The following is a 14,654-nucleotide window of genomic DNA, read 5'->3' on the forward strand; positions in this document are numbered from 1 at the left end:
TAGTATTTTTTTAAACATCCATGGCGAATGACAGTTCTGGATTATTTGAAACATCCACACAAAACAGTAAAGATGCATTGATAATAACCAATGATAGGTGGAGACATCAACCATTTATGAAAATGTTGCTTCCAAAAAAGCTGAAGAAGGTTGTCTCCCACAATGCTTTGGTTCCGACTTTAAGTTGCAGTTGATGGCGGCAACTGCAGAAATTTCCAGTCGACTGCAATCGAAAAGGCATGACCTTTTGATCATGGTTGTTGTAAAGGTCATGCAGTAGATGTAATCGGAAAAAGGTGTATACCCATAATGCAACACACTTCAAAAGGCGGTGACTAACCTTGGTCAACTTGACTAACCTTGGTCAATCTGCTGGAACACGCACAATGTGTTTGTTGTATCTATCCATATTTGGGACAAACTTCTGGTTGTTTTTACTGACTATGAACAACTCTACAAACTACCTGACAGTTGTAGAGTAGACATCGTAACCCTTTCACACAAGTATAATGACAGGACTGACCTAAAATACTGGAGTCCGATTACCCTTTTAAATTTAGACTGTGAACTTATTACTAAGGTTTTAACACTCAGAACGTCTTCTGTTTTAGGGGAGGTGATCCACCCTGACCAAACCTGTGCCATTCCAGGAAGGAAGATCACGGACAGTCTGATACTGATCGGAGATTAAATCTGTTATGCGAGAGACAGAAACATGTGGCTTGTAGTCCTAAATTCAGATTTTGAAAAACCTTTTGATCGGGTCTCACACCAGTACCTCCCCGGTCAACAACAAGACCCAGGCCCTCGCACAGTTCTGGCTGGGATCTTACCTCAGGACCCTGAGGCTGACCCCAGTCGACCTGCGAGCCCCAGTCTCCTTCCTGCTCCCCACACACTACGTCCAGCTCCAAAAGTTTTTAAGACATTTTAAACTGGAAAAAAAAGGCAGTCACGGTTTTAACTAAACACCGCTCTCTTCTCTCTCTTGTGCAGGAGCGGGAACCAGTGTGTCCAGTGCGCGTGCTTGCTACAAGCGAGCCCACAATGGTTTGGCGCAACGTGGCCTATCCTGCTCTGTTGAACCGGCACCGGGACCTGTCCTGGATGGTCGCCTATGTGATCCTCCCGGTCAGGGCCGTTATGCACACCCGGGGCATGGTGAGGACATCCGCGTGCCCCCATCAAGGCTGCGGCCAAGATGAGTCGGTGAGGCACTTGCTCTGGGAGTGCAGAGCAGCTAGGGACCTGTGGAAGGAAGCAGGCCCCCTGATTTCCCCGTGTCTGCCAGCTTGTGCTGTATGGTGTGGGCCGAAGGCCTATTCCACTGAAGGCCTTCACTAAGCTCTGGCCCACCCTCACGTGTCTGAAGGATGCACTGTGGTCCTCCTCTAGGCCCCGAAGGACAGGACGGTAATTGATTTTTTATTTATTTTACCTTTATTAAACTAGAAAAGTCAGTTAAGAACAAATTCTTATTTTCAATGACGGCCTAGGAACACTGGGTTAACTGCCTTGTTCAGGGGCAGAACGACAGATTTTTACCTTGTCAGCTCAGGGATTTGATCTTGCAACCTTTTGGTTACAAGTCCACTAGGCTACCTGCAACCCCAGAATCCAGAAGAGCAAGAGGAGGTGAGTTTGATAAGGACCCACCCCGTTCCTGTACACAAAGGACGAAGACAGCTTTTTGAACAAAGTGACTTTTTAACATGTTTTCGTGTCTTAAAAATGTTACCTTTGTTAAATAGTTTGTACACATTTTAAATGGCCTTTACAGATTGGATGTTTTACAAGAAAAATTACTTTTATTCATGGTTGCTTCTATTTGTTTTTAACAACATGTAATTTTTAACAAATTTAAATGTAATATTCAAATGCTGTTTTTTTATGCTTTTATGCCGTTTTCATGTGTAAAAATGATGTACAAAAATATGAGCTGTTTTTAAAGGAAATGCAACAATAAAACTTTTCCAAAAGAAAAGAAAAAAATCTATCCATATTTATATATTTTTTAATTAGACAACATAAAATCACACCAAATCATGTTTATTTTTTAATTGTACCTTATGAGACCCTCTGGCCTGTTCTCATACATAAGTTTGATGTTTCAAGTGTAAATAAAAAGCCTTGAATGAGTGTGATTGAAACGTCTTTTTTAATAATCATGCTTAAAGTAGCTTATTTGCATATTTATTGTTTGTAATGTGACCACTGTCTCTGTTAGGCTTATTACAAGGATATATAGAGTGCCTCTGCGAAGTATTCACACCTGTATTTGGGGAGTTTCTCCCATTCTTCTCTGTAGATCCTTTCAAGCTTTGTCAGGTTGGATGGGGAGCGTTGCTGCAGAGCTATTTTTAGGTCTCTCCAGAGATGTTCAATCGGGTTCAAATCCGGGCTCTGGCTGGGCCACTCAAGGACATTCAGAGACTTGTCCCGAAGCCAGTTCTGCATTGTCTTGGCTGTGTGCTTAGTGTCGTTGTCCTGTTAGAAGGTGAACCTTCACCCCAGTCTGAAGTCCTGAGCACTCTGAAGCAGGTTTTCATCAAGGATGTCTCTGTACTTTGCTCCATTCATCTTTGCCTCAATCCTGACTAGTCTCCTAGTCCCTGCCGCTGAAAAACATCCCCACAGCGTGATGTTGCCACCATCATGCTTAACCGTAGGGATGGTGCCAGGTTTCTTCCAGACGTGGCGCTTGGCATTCAGCCCAAAGAGTTCAATCTTGGTTTCATCAGACCAGAGAATCTTGTTTCTCATGGTCGGAGAGGCTTTAGGTGCCTTTTGGCAAACTCCAAACATGCTGTCATGTGCATTTTACTGAGGAGTGGCTTCTGCCAGACAGAGCTGCTGCCAGACAGAAACCACTCCTCAGTAAAAGGTATGTGACAGCCCACTACCATAAAGGCCTGGTTGGTGAAATGATGCAGAGATGGTTGTCATTCTGGAAGGTTCTCCCATCTCCAAAGGAGGAGCTCTGTCAGAGTGACCATCTGGTCTTGGTCACCTCCCTGACCAAGGCCATTCTCTCCCGATTGCTCAGTTTGGTCAGGTGGACAGCTCTAGGAAGAGTCTCTGTGTTTCCAAACTTCTTCCATTTAAGAATGATGGAGGCCACTGTGTTCTTGGGGACCTTCAATGCTGCAGACATTTTTTGGTACCCTTCCCTAGATCTGTGCCTTAACACAATCGTGTCTCGGAGCTCTACGGACAATTCCTTTGACCTCATGGCTTGGTTTTGCTCTGGCATGCACTGTCAACTGTGATACCTTATATAGACAGGTGTGTGCCTTTCTAAATCATGTCCAATCAATTGAATTTACCACAGGTAGACTCCAAACAAGTTGTAGAAACATCTAAAGGATGATCAATGGAAAAATGATGCACCTGCACTCAATTTTGAGTCTCATAGCAAACAGTCTGAATACAGTGCCTTGCGAAAGTATTCGGCCCCTTGAACTTTGCGACCTTTTGCCAGATTTCAGGCTTCAAACATAAAGATATAAAACTGTATTATTTTGTGAAGAATCATCAACAAGTGGGACACAATCGTGAAGTGGAACGACATTTATTGGATATTTCAAACTTTTTTAACAAATCAAAAACTGAAAAATTGGGCGTGCAAAATTATTCAGCCCCTTTACTTTCAGTGCAGCAAACTCTCTCCAGAAGTTCAGTGAGGATCTCTGAATGATCCAATGTTGACCTAAATGACTAATGATGATAAATACAATCCACCTGGGTGTAATCAAGTCTCTGCATAAATGCACCTGCACTGTGATAGTCTCAGAGGTCCGTTAAAAGCGCAGAGTATCATGAAGAACAAGGAACACACCAGGCAGGTCCGAGATACTGTTGTGAAGAAGTTTAAAGCCGGATTTGGATACAAAAAGATTTCCCAAGCTTTAAACATCCCAAGGAGCACTGTGCAAGCGATAATATTGAAATGGAAGGAGTATCAGACCACTGCAAATCTACCAAGACCTGGCCGTCCCTCTAAACTTTCAGCTCATACAAGGAGAAGACTGATCTTCTCTAGGGAGTTTTTCCTAGCCACCGTGCTTCTACACCTGCATTGCTTGCTGTTTGGGGTTTTAGGCTGGGTTTCTGTACAGCACTTTGAGATATCAGCTGATGTACGAAGGGCTATATAAATACATTTGATTTGATTTTGATTTGATCAGAGATGCAGCCAAGAGGCCCATGATCACTCTGGATGAACTGCAGAGATCTACAGCTGAGGTGGGAGACTCTGTCCATAGGACAACAATCAGACGTATATTGCACAAATCTGGCCTTTATGGAAGAGTGGCAAGAAGAAAGCCATTTCTTAAAGATATCCATAAAAAGTGTTGTTTAAAGTTTGCCACAAGCCACCTGGGAGACACACCAAACATGTGGAAGAAGGTGCTCTGGTCAGATGAAACCAAAATTGAACTTTTTGGCAACAATGCAAAACGTTATGTTTGGCGTAAAAGCAACACAGCTCATCACCCTGAACACACCATCCCCACTGTCAAACATGGTGGTGGCAGCATCATGGTTTGGGCCTGCTTTTCTTCAGCAGGGACAGGGAAGATGGTTAAAATTGATGGGAAGATGGATGGAGCCAAATACAGGACCATTCTGGAAGAAAACCTGATGGAGTCTGCAAAAGACCTGAGACTGGGACGGAGATTTGTCTTCCAACAAGACAATGATCCAAAACATAAAGCAAAATCTACAATGGAATGGTTCAAAAATAAACATATCCAGGTGTTAGAATGGCCAAGTCAAAGTCCAGACCTGAATCCAATCGAGAATCTGTGGAAATAACTGAAAACTGCTGTTCACAAATGCTCTCCATCCAACCTCACTGAGCTCGAGCTGTTTTGCAAGGAGGAATGGGAAAAATGTCAGTCTCTCGATGTGCAAAACTGATAGAGACATACCCCAAGCGACTTACAGCTGTAATCGCAGCAAAAGGTGGCGCTACAAAGTATAAACTTAAGGGGGCTGAATAATTTTGCACGCCCAATTTTTCAGTTTTTGATTTGTTAAAAAAGTTTGAAATATCCAATAAATGTCGTTCCACTTCATGATTGTGTCCCACTTGTTGTTGATTCTTCACAAAAAAATACAGTTTTATATCTTTATGTTTGAAGCCTGAAATGTGGCAAAAGGTCGCAAAATTCAAGGGGGCCGAATACTTTCGCAAGGCACTGTACTTATGTAAATAAGGTATTTCTGGTTTTGAATTTTAATACATTGTCAAGCACTTCTAAAAACCTGTTTTTACTTTGTCATTATGGGGTACTTTGTGTAGATTCCTGATAAAAAAATGTTTAATCCATTTTAGAATAAGGCTGTAATGTAACAAAATGTGTAAAAAGGGAAGGGGTCTGAATACTTTCTGAAGTCACTGTAAATTGGCTGGAATAGACTCAATAAAATAATCTGCAATGGTTTCCCTAAAAATAAACGAACACACCGCGCAGCTCCGGACTCTGTGCTGGCTCTTGCTTAGTGGTTACGCTGATGAACTACATCAATTCGATTTTAGCTCAATGGGAACGACACAGAAAAGAAGAGCATCAAGACTTCCTGACATTTAATCCTAGTAAAACATTCCCTGTTTTAGGTCAGTTAGGGTCACCACTTTATTTTAAGAATGTGAAATGTCAGAATAATAGTAGAGAAAATGATTTATTTCAGCTTTTATTTCTTTCATCACATTTCCAGTGGGTTAGAAGTTTACATACACTCAATTAGTATTTGGTAGCATTGCCTTTAAATTGTTTAACTTGGGTCAAACGTGTCAGGTAGCCTTCCACAAGCATCCCACAATAAGTTGGGTGAATTTTGGCCCATTCCTCCTGACAGAGCCGGTGTAACGGAGTCAGGTTTGTATGCCTCCTTGCTCGCTCATGCTTTTTCAGTTCTGCCCACAAATTCTCTATGGGATTGAGACTGGAAGTATGCTTGGGGTCATTGTCCATTTGGAAGACTAATTTGCAACCAAGCTTTAACTTCCTGATTGATGTATTGAGATGTTGCTTCAGTATATCCACATTATATTCCTGCCCCATCTATTTTGTGATGTCCCAGTCCCTCCTGCAGCAAAGCACCCCCACAACATGATGCTGCAACCCCCGTGCTTCACGGTTGGGATGGTGTTCTTCGGCTTGCAAGCATCCCCCTTTTTCCTCCAAACATAACAATGGTCATTATGGCCAAAGAGTTCTACATCTGTTTCATCAGACCAGAGGACATTTTCCCAAAAGGTACTATCTTTGTCCCCATGTGCAGTTGTAAACTGTAGTCTGGGTTTTTTTATGGCGGTTTTTAAGCAGTGGCTTCTTCTTTGCTGAGCGGCCTTTCAGGTTATGTCGATATAGGACTCGTTTTTACTGTGGATATAGATATGTTTGTACCTGTTTCCTCCAGCACCTTCACAAGGTCATTTGCTGTTGTTCTGGGATTGATCTGCATCTCTAGGAGATAGAACGTGTCTCTTTCCTGAGCGGTATGACGGCTGCGTGGTCCCATGGTGTTTATACTTGCATGCTATTGTTTATACAGATGAACGTGGTACCTTCAGGCGTTTGGAAATTGCTCCCAAGGATGAACCAGACTTGCGGAGGTCTACAATTTATTTTCTGAGGTCTTGGCTGATTTCTTTGACTTTCCCATGATGTCAAGCAAAAAGGCACTGAGTTTGAAGGTAGGCTTTGAAATACATCCACAAGTACACCTTCAATTGACTAAATTGATGTCAATTAGCCTATCAGAAGCTTGTAAAGCCATTACATAATTTTCTGAAATTTTCCAAGCTGTTTAAAGGCACAGTCAACTTAGTGTATGTAAACTTCTGACCCACTGGAATTGTGATACAGTGAATTACAAGTGAAACAATCTGTCTGTAAACAATTGCTGGAAAAATTACTTGTGTCATGCAGAGTAGATGTCCTAACCGACTTGCCAAAACTATAGTTTGTTAACAAGAAATTTGTGGAGTCACTTTAATAACTCTACCTACATGTACATATTATCCCGGTACCCCCCTGTATATAGTCTCGCTATTGTTGTTTTACTGCTGCTCTTTAATTATTTGTTACTTTTATTTCTTATTCTTATCCGTATTTTTTTAACAGCATTGTTGGTTAGGGGCTCTAAAGTAAGCATTTCACTGTAAGGTCTACCTACACCTGTTGTATTCGGCGCATGTCACTGATAGAATTCGATTTGATTTGGCGGTGTTGCAACATTTATTGGATGCCAACCGCCGTTTAAACCTCATCGAAGAAGAAAGGAACTACACATTTATCGGGACCTCATGTGTTACATTTTAATAGGTCCCACACAGTCTTGTTCGAGAACGCACGCACAGTGGCACAAGTAGTTGTTATTTTCGATCACCTTATTGCATTTCCAGGTGTCTGGTGTGACTGCAGTGGAGAGATATGCAAAAACAAATGTCTGGGGGGAATGGTAACATGTTTATAGTTACGATACTAGTGCTATATCGGACATACTTGCTAACGTTAGATAAATATGTATGGCTAACTTCTTACTATTTCGTACGGGAACTGGACTCGTTTCAGAACGTCTAAAATATGTTTTGCGTGTCCGTTTTTTTGTTGTTATTGCAGATGTGCAACATTTCATGTCCTTCTTTTATTAAATACAGTAAGCAGTTTAAGAAATAAACGTCCTTGAAGTGTTGGCTTGCTAGCTAGCAAACATTCCTTTGCTACTTTGCACAGTCGTTTCACCGCATCTCTAGGCCCGTCCAGAAACAACCATTACTACCTGTCCTCTTTATTGTAGATCCACGCTTTGATCAACTCCCTTAAGTTAATCAAAAGGAAGACTCAATTATTCTAATAAGGGAAACACCTAGGGGTTGTTTCTGGATGAATGATGTTTCTCACACTCACAACATTCTTGACAACGAATCACATAGAATTGGAAAAATAGTTACACAAGCTAGAGTGTTTTGTGATGTGCAATAATAGGTGCATATACATTGATTTGTGAAAAATTAAGTCAACTTCTCTTTTACAGGTATTCCTCTCCACTCTCTGCGCCTTATAGTCCCACCACTGCGGCTGGTCTCAGCTGCCATCTGGCAGACGGTCCAGCAGAGACACGTGATGGATTATGGGATGCTGGATGAGTTTGTTACCATGGTCACAGAGATGGTTCCAGAGCTTCTGAACCTCAGACAGAGGGCCCAACTTATTCTGGGTCTTCGAGCACGGGTGAGATGGAGAGACGGAACTAGTGCTCATCATTATGTGGGGAACAATGGAATATGATCATATTTAGTCATGTTTATTGTCTCAAATACGTATCCTAACTGGTTTGCCCTGGTTTCAGCTGGTCCTGGAGTTGTGTCGCTCCAAGCCGATCACAGACCTCCAGACCATTCAGCCACACCTGGACAGGATACAGACCCTCACACCTCTCTGGGGGACACAGGTGAGCTCCTTAGGGCAGAGACTCTAAATCAGTCAGTAATACACAATATATACAAAGGTATGTGGACACTATTCATGAAAACAAAATCTATTCATAATGGGCTTTTCTTTTTTGAGTGATACACAAAAGTATGTGAACACCCCTTCAAATGAGTGGATTCGGCTATTTCAGCCACACCCGTTGCTGACAGTTGTATAAAATTAAGCACACAAGCATGCAATCTCCAAGACAAACATTGGCAGTAGAATGGCCTTACTGAAGAGCTAAGTGACTTGCAACGTGGCACCGTCATAGGATGCCACCTTTCCAAGAAGTCAGTGTGTCAAATTTCTGCCCTGCTAGAGCTGCCCCGGTCCACTGTAAGTGCTGTTATTGTGAAGTGGAAACATCTAGGAGCAATAACAGCTCAGCTGCGAAGTGGTAGGCCACACAAGCTCACAGAACGGGACCATCGAGTGCTCAAACTGCCTCTGGAAGCAACGTCAGCACAATAATTGTTCGTCGGGAGCTTCATGAAATAGGTTTCCATGGCCGAGCAGCCACACCCAAGCCTAAGATCACCATGCACAATGCCAAGTGTCGGCTGGAGTAGTGTAAAGCTCGCCGCCATTGGACTCTGGAGCAGTGGAAATGCGTTCTTTGGAGTGATGAATCACACATCAATCTGGCAGTCTGACAGACTAATCTGGGTTTGGCGGATACCAGAAGAAAGCTACCTGCCGAATGCATAGTGCCAACTGTAAAGTTGGTGGAGGAGGAATAATGGCCTGGGGCTGTTTTTCATGGTTCGGGCTTGGCCCCTTATTTCCAATGAAGGAAAATTTTAACGCTACAGCAAACAATGACATTCTAGACAATTCGGCGTTTCCAGCTTTGTGGCAACAGTTTTGGGAAGGCCCTTTCCTGTTAACTCATGACAATGCCCCGTGCACAAAGCAAGGTCCACACAGAAATGGTTTGTCGAGATTGGTGTGAAAGAACTTAACTGGCCTGCACAGAGCCCTGACCTCAACTCCATTGAACACCATTGGGATGAAATGAAATGCTGACTGTTAGCCAGGCTTAATAGCCCGACATCACTAATGCTCTTGTGGCTGAATGGAAGCAAGTCCCTGCAGCAATGTTCCAACCTCTAGTGGAAAGCCATCCCAGAAGAGTGGCGGCTGTTATAGCAGCAAAGGGGGGGCCAACTCCATATTAATGCCCAAGATTTTGGAATGAGATGTTCAAAAAGCAGGTGTCCACATACTTTTGGTCATGTAGTGTATTTCTGATAATACATTATGGAGAAAAAAATATGCAGCCTAAATGACAAGCTATCATCTAGATGTCCTGATGAAGGCAACATGTTTATATTCTGTGTTTCAGGCGACTGATGCAGAGGTAGGATTATCTGAATCCAACTTCCTGGGGCTGGTTCAAACCCTTCTAAAAGACCCTGATGAGAGAGAACATTTCTTCCAGGTCAGTCAGTATGTGGGTATGGAATAGCCATGGGTCATTTCCACATCACTGCTGTGTATTTCAACAATTTAAATATTAATCTCTTTTGAGAGGTTTTCATAGCTCATATTTCTTTACTCTGTTTTAGGATGTTTTTCCTGTAGAATTTGGTCCCAGTTATGATGCAGCCATACAGAAACTCATGTGGCAATTTCTTTCGAGACTTGAGAAGCTACTTCCTGTATCAAACTTCCAACAGGTACTAGTAGAAATAAACTAAACTCGTATAGAGGGGTCTTCAACAGGTCGATCGCAACCCACCTATGAGTAGCTTGCCTAACAATTCTGAAAGTACATGCATTTTTCACGTGTTCCACGGCAAACTGACAAACAAAACTCACGAGTAACAGACACCACAAGCTCCTAGCAACTATCTAATCAACGCAACATTAACATTATCCCACCCCTTGTTAGCCACTATTGGCTTAAAAAGCCAAACCTAACACAATATCTTAATTTCCAACAATATTGCTTGTGTGTGGTGCACGCGTTTGTCTATCACTCTGTGTGTAGCCAGTTGACGTGATAACTGTCTTGTGGGTTGATAGAAATACTTTCCCCAAAACCTTCTCAATAAAATGTTAACTGCAATGTAGGCTTACCTGGCAGAAGTATATCATTTGTATCTATTATTTGTTATTTGCACACTTTGCCATGAAATGAGCAGCAGCAGTACAGAACCTTCGCACATTCTTCACTTGCCAGATGCGCAATTAAAGGGGAATTACACTTGAAGAACCAAATTTGTTCGTTTTCTTCCAGACCTAAAAATAAATGGTCTTCTGATGTGATTGAGCCATTGATATGGACTCAGAATATCACATTTAGTTGTTTTTCTATGAACAATTGTAATTTTGAGAGTGAAAAACTAGAAAATCTAAAACCAGGTTTTTTTATTTGAACTGAAAACAATTGGATAAAAATTGCAGGTGGACGTTGTTTATTAACCATTATTTTACCAGGTATATTGACAGAAAACATAGTGTACTACTTACTATCTCTTGTACACTAAGGACCTGGTGAAGAGTTGCGCGGGAGAAGAGAACAATGTTTCTATTCGAAAGCTAGAACAAAACAAGTAGCTTTCGACATGTTTCATTTTTTAAAGGTAGCTCTCGTGCTAGAAAAGGTTAGAGACCACTGATATAGAGGAACCATGGACTGACACTTAGGCATTGTGTGAATTATACCTATATTCCTTCTAACTCTGTATTCCTCGTTGTGTCAGGCTGCCTTGTTGCTCAGCGATGTTCCCTCTGTTCTGGAGGAATGTGTTCAGTCTGTGTCTCACCCTCAGCAGATGAATATCCTGCTTCAGTACCACAGAGACCTTGGCCCGCTGGACAACCATGGTAGGCATCTCACAGAACCCATCATTGTCATGCTTTATATGGTAGATTTGTTTTGACACACCCAATGGCAAATTACGTCTATTGAGCATTACTGGGTTGAGTTTTGGTTCCCTTTCCTTCTTTCACAGACCATCCATCTTCCACCGATGGGGACTGCATTCTCTCAGCTCTCTGTCTTCCTCCCGTGGAACGGGTGGTGATTGCAACAGAGGTGGAGAAAGAAGGAAAAAGTATGGATGTGAAAGAAAGAGAAGAGGGGATGGATAGCAGGTCCGCGGAATGTGAGAAAAACAAAAGATCCTCTGTTAGTGATGAGGATGATGCAGAGTTTGTGGACCCCGAGACAGGCAAGGTGGAACCAAAGTACGAAACGGTGATGGTTATCGGGGAAGACGGGATGGTGCAGCCTTTTGAAGATTTAAGTGTCGGGAAAAAGAGATCTTTCAAAAAGCCTAAAATAAAGACAGACAAAGCCAGTGGAAGTCATGGAGAACAAATGCTTAGCATAATCAACAGCAAGTCTAATGTGATCATATCCTCTGTGCTTTACCAACCCTCAGTGGATCTACAAAGGGTTGACACTACCAACCTAATATTATTACCTTTTATACCAGTAAGAAGAAACAGAGGGCTGAAGATGAAGACATTTCTTACACAAGAACAGAAACAAACCGACACAGAATTTTCTGAAAAATATACATTCAAGCAGTGCCAGATTTGTGAGAAGACTTTCAGTCGAAGTGCAGACATGAAGCGGCACCAGCAAATCCACACAGGGGAGCCTATCCAGAACCCAAAACAGAAAGAGTCAAAAGTGTGCTGCATTTGCGGAAGGATGTTCGCAGACATAGAAAAGCTAGACAGGCATAAGCTGGTGCACAACCCTTTGAAATGCATCATGTGTGAAAACAGCTTCAATGGTGTCAAGCCACTCAAGAAACACTATCTGGATGTCCATAAATTCAGCGGGCCATTCCTCTGCACCTACTGTGAGAAAAGCTACACTGAGTTATCAGATCTTGTCAGACACGAGAGGACTCACACTCTCCCTTACCAGTGTTCCCACTGTCCAAAGAAATTTAAATCGTCAACGACCCTTGCCGAACATGAAAGAATACACACAGGGGAGAAATGCCTTTGCTGGGAGTGTGGAAAAGGCTTTATCAACATAACAACGCTGAGAAACCACATGCTAAATGTTCACAGCAAACCTGAAGATAAACACTCCTGCTCCCAGTGTGACAAATCTTACGGGGAGAAGAGGGCATTGGTAAGTCATGTGAAAATCTGTCATGCTGGGGTGCGTTATCCATGCACATACTGCGGTAAGCTGTTTCTTAGTATGTCCTCATTGACAAGGCATGACCTGATTCACACTCAGGAGAGGCCTTTTAAATGCACAGAGTCTGAGTGCGGGAAAGGTTTCAGATCTCCAAAGGAACTGAGGGTACACATGAGATATCATACTGGAGAGCGGCCATATAAGTGCAAAATATGTGGGAAGGGTTTTACGCAAAATTGTTATATCACTCGACACATGCGAACTCATACGGGGGAGAAGCCGTATCCGTGTTCTGTCTGTGGGAGAAACTTTTCTGACTTAAGGGTACGGAAAAGACACATGATGACTCACACCGGAGAGAAGCCCTACAAATGTTTAAAATGCGAGAAAGCTTTCAGTCGGACAGAACTTTTGAAAGCACATGAGAAGAAAGAACACTGAGCAAATTCAAATCAAGGGATTATTTTTTTTGTGTATAGATGTTCTAGTCTCTGAAGACAGATGGGTTACCTCCCAGAATGTTCTATTGTCATGTGCTCCCAAGGTCTCGGATTTTCAAGACTATATAGATGTTAGTAATGAAAAATGTTGTCCCTGTGTTCTGAACTTATAACACAGTATCCCTGCAATGCTTTTAGGGGCGAGAGTTGGAAATAATGCAAGCTATAAACACTGATGTAACACATCGAATGGTAGTTTAGTCATTGTGTTTGTCGAATGAATATATATATATATATAACTTTTAAAATCACACCCAATAATGTTTATTTTGAAGTTGGTCCATACGAGACCCCTGGGCCATGTTCTCATGCATGAGTTTGATGTTTCAAGTGTAAATAAAAAGCCTTGAATTAGTATGATTTAAATATTTTTTAATAATCATGCTTATAGTAGCTAGCTCATTTGTATATGTATTGTATGTATAATGTGACTAGTGTCTCTGATAGGCTTATTCAGATGTTGGCTGGAATAGACTCAATAAAATAATTGTGTGCTCTAGTTTCCCTACAATAAAGTAACACAATGTGCAGCTCCTGACCAAACTTCTCTGTACTGGCTCTTGCTTAGTGGCTACGCTGAGGAACTGGCTACATATGTTATTTTATAGTGCAATGGGATCTTCACTCTTACAGGTACCTTTCGTCACAGACCGAACAATGAAACATATTTCACCAAAGTATAAATGTGAAGCATCCGGTTGGCTTGTCCACTCACTACCAAATATGAGACACATATTTCCCTCAGATTACACAGACCCACAGAAAACAAATCCAATTTTGATAAACTCCCATATCTATTGGGTGAAATACTACAGTGTGCAATCACAGCAGCAAGATTTGTGACCTGTTGAGAACAAGAAAAGGGCAACCAGTGAAGAACAAACACCATTGTAAATACAACCCATATTGATGTTTATTTATTTTCCCTTTTTTAACTTGAACTATCGTTACAATGCTGCACATCGTTACGATACTGTACAGTGGCAAGAAAAAGTATGTAAACCGATTGGAATTACCTGGATTTCTGCATAAATTGGCCATATCATTTTATCTGATCTTCATCTAAGTCACAACAATAGACAAACACAGTGTGCTTAAACTAATAACACACAAATTATTGTATTTTTCTTGTCTATATTGAATACATAAATTAAACATTCACAATGTAGGTTGGAAAACGTATGTGAACCCATAGGCTAATGACTTCTTCAAACGCTAATTGGAATCAGGAGTCCGCTAACCTGGAGTCCAATCAATGAGACCAGATTGAATATGTTGGTTAGAGCTGCCCTGTCCTATAAAAACACTCACAACATTTTAGTTTGCTATTCACATGCCTCAAACAAAAGAGATCTCAGAAGACTTAAGATTAAGGGTTACAAAAGTATCTCTAAAAGCCTTGATGTTCATCAGTCCACGGTAAGACAAATTGTCTAGACATTTTTATTTCTCAACTAAAGGGGGAAAGTTCAACACTGTTGCTACTCTCCCTAGGTGTGTTCATGGGAGGACACCACGGAAGAAGCCACTGCTGTCCAAAAAAAACATTGC

General features: G+C 41.8%; 1 protein-coding gene across 5 annotated transcripts; it reads left to right on the forward strand.

The window, feature by feature from the left end:
* Nucleotides 1–7,306: 7,306 nt before the first annotated feature.
* LOC110502848 (zinc finger protein 431) lies at nt 7,307–13,646 on the forward strand. Of its 5 annotated transcripts, none has more exons than XM_036960566.1 (7): nt 7,307–7,671; nt 8,050–8,246; nt 8,365–8,466; nt 9,835–9,930; nt 10,058–10,168; nt 11,198–11,321; nt 11,450–13,646. In XM_036960566.1, exons 1-7 carry the CDS (start codon nt 7,599–7,601, stop codon nt 13,042–13,044), a joined length of 2,298 nt encoding a protein of 765 aa, XP_036816461.1. In that variant the 5' UTR covers nt 7,307–7,598; the 3' UTR covers nt 13,045–13,646. The 5 variants fall into 5 exon arrangements, with proteins under 5 accessions (XP_036816461.1, XP_036816462.1, XP_036816464.1 ...); XM_036960567.1 differs by having other exon boundaries at nt 11,237–11,321; XM_036960569.1 differs by having other exon boundaries at nt 11,267–11,321.
* The last annotated feature ends 1,008 nt before the right edge of the window (nt 13,647–14,654 follow it).

Source organism: Oncorhynchus mykiss, chromosome 23 (assembly GCF_013265735.2).
Source record: "Oncorhynchus mykiss isolate Arlee chromosome 23, USDA_OmykA_1.1, whole genome shotgun sequence".
NCBI classification, from domain to species: Eukaryota; Metazoa; Chordata; class Actinopteri; order Salmoniformes; family Salmonidae; genus Oncorhynchus; species Oncorhynchus mykiss.

Bases quoted from the DNA above. Each gene is read 5' to 3' on its own strand.
- LOC110502848 (XM_036960566.1), top strand. From the start codon at position 7,599: ATGTTTTGCGTGTCCGTTTTTTTGTTGTTATTGCAGATGTGCAACATT. The intron at 8,247-8,364 runs GTGAGATGGAGA...CCCTGGTTTCAG, and splicing joins TTCTGGGTCTTCGAGCACGG to CTGGTCCTGGAGTTGTGTCG. The intron at 11,322-11,449 runs GTAGGCATCTCA...CTTCTTTCACAG, and splicing joins TGGCCCGCTGGACAACCATG to ACCATCCATCTTCCACCGAT.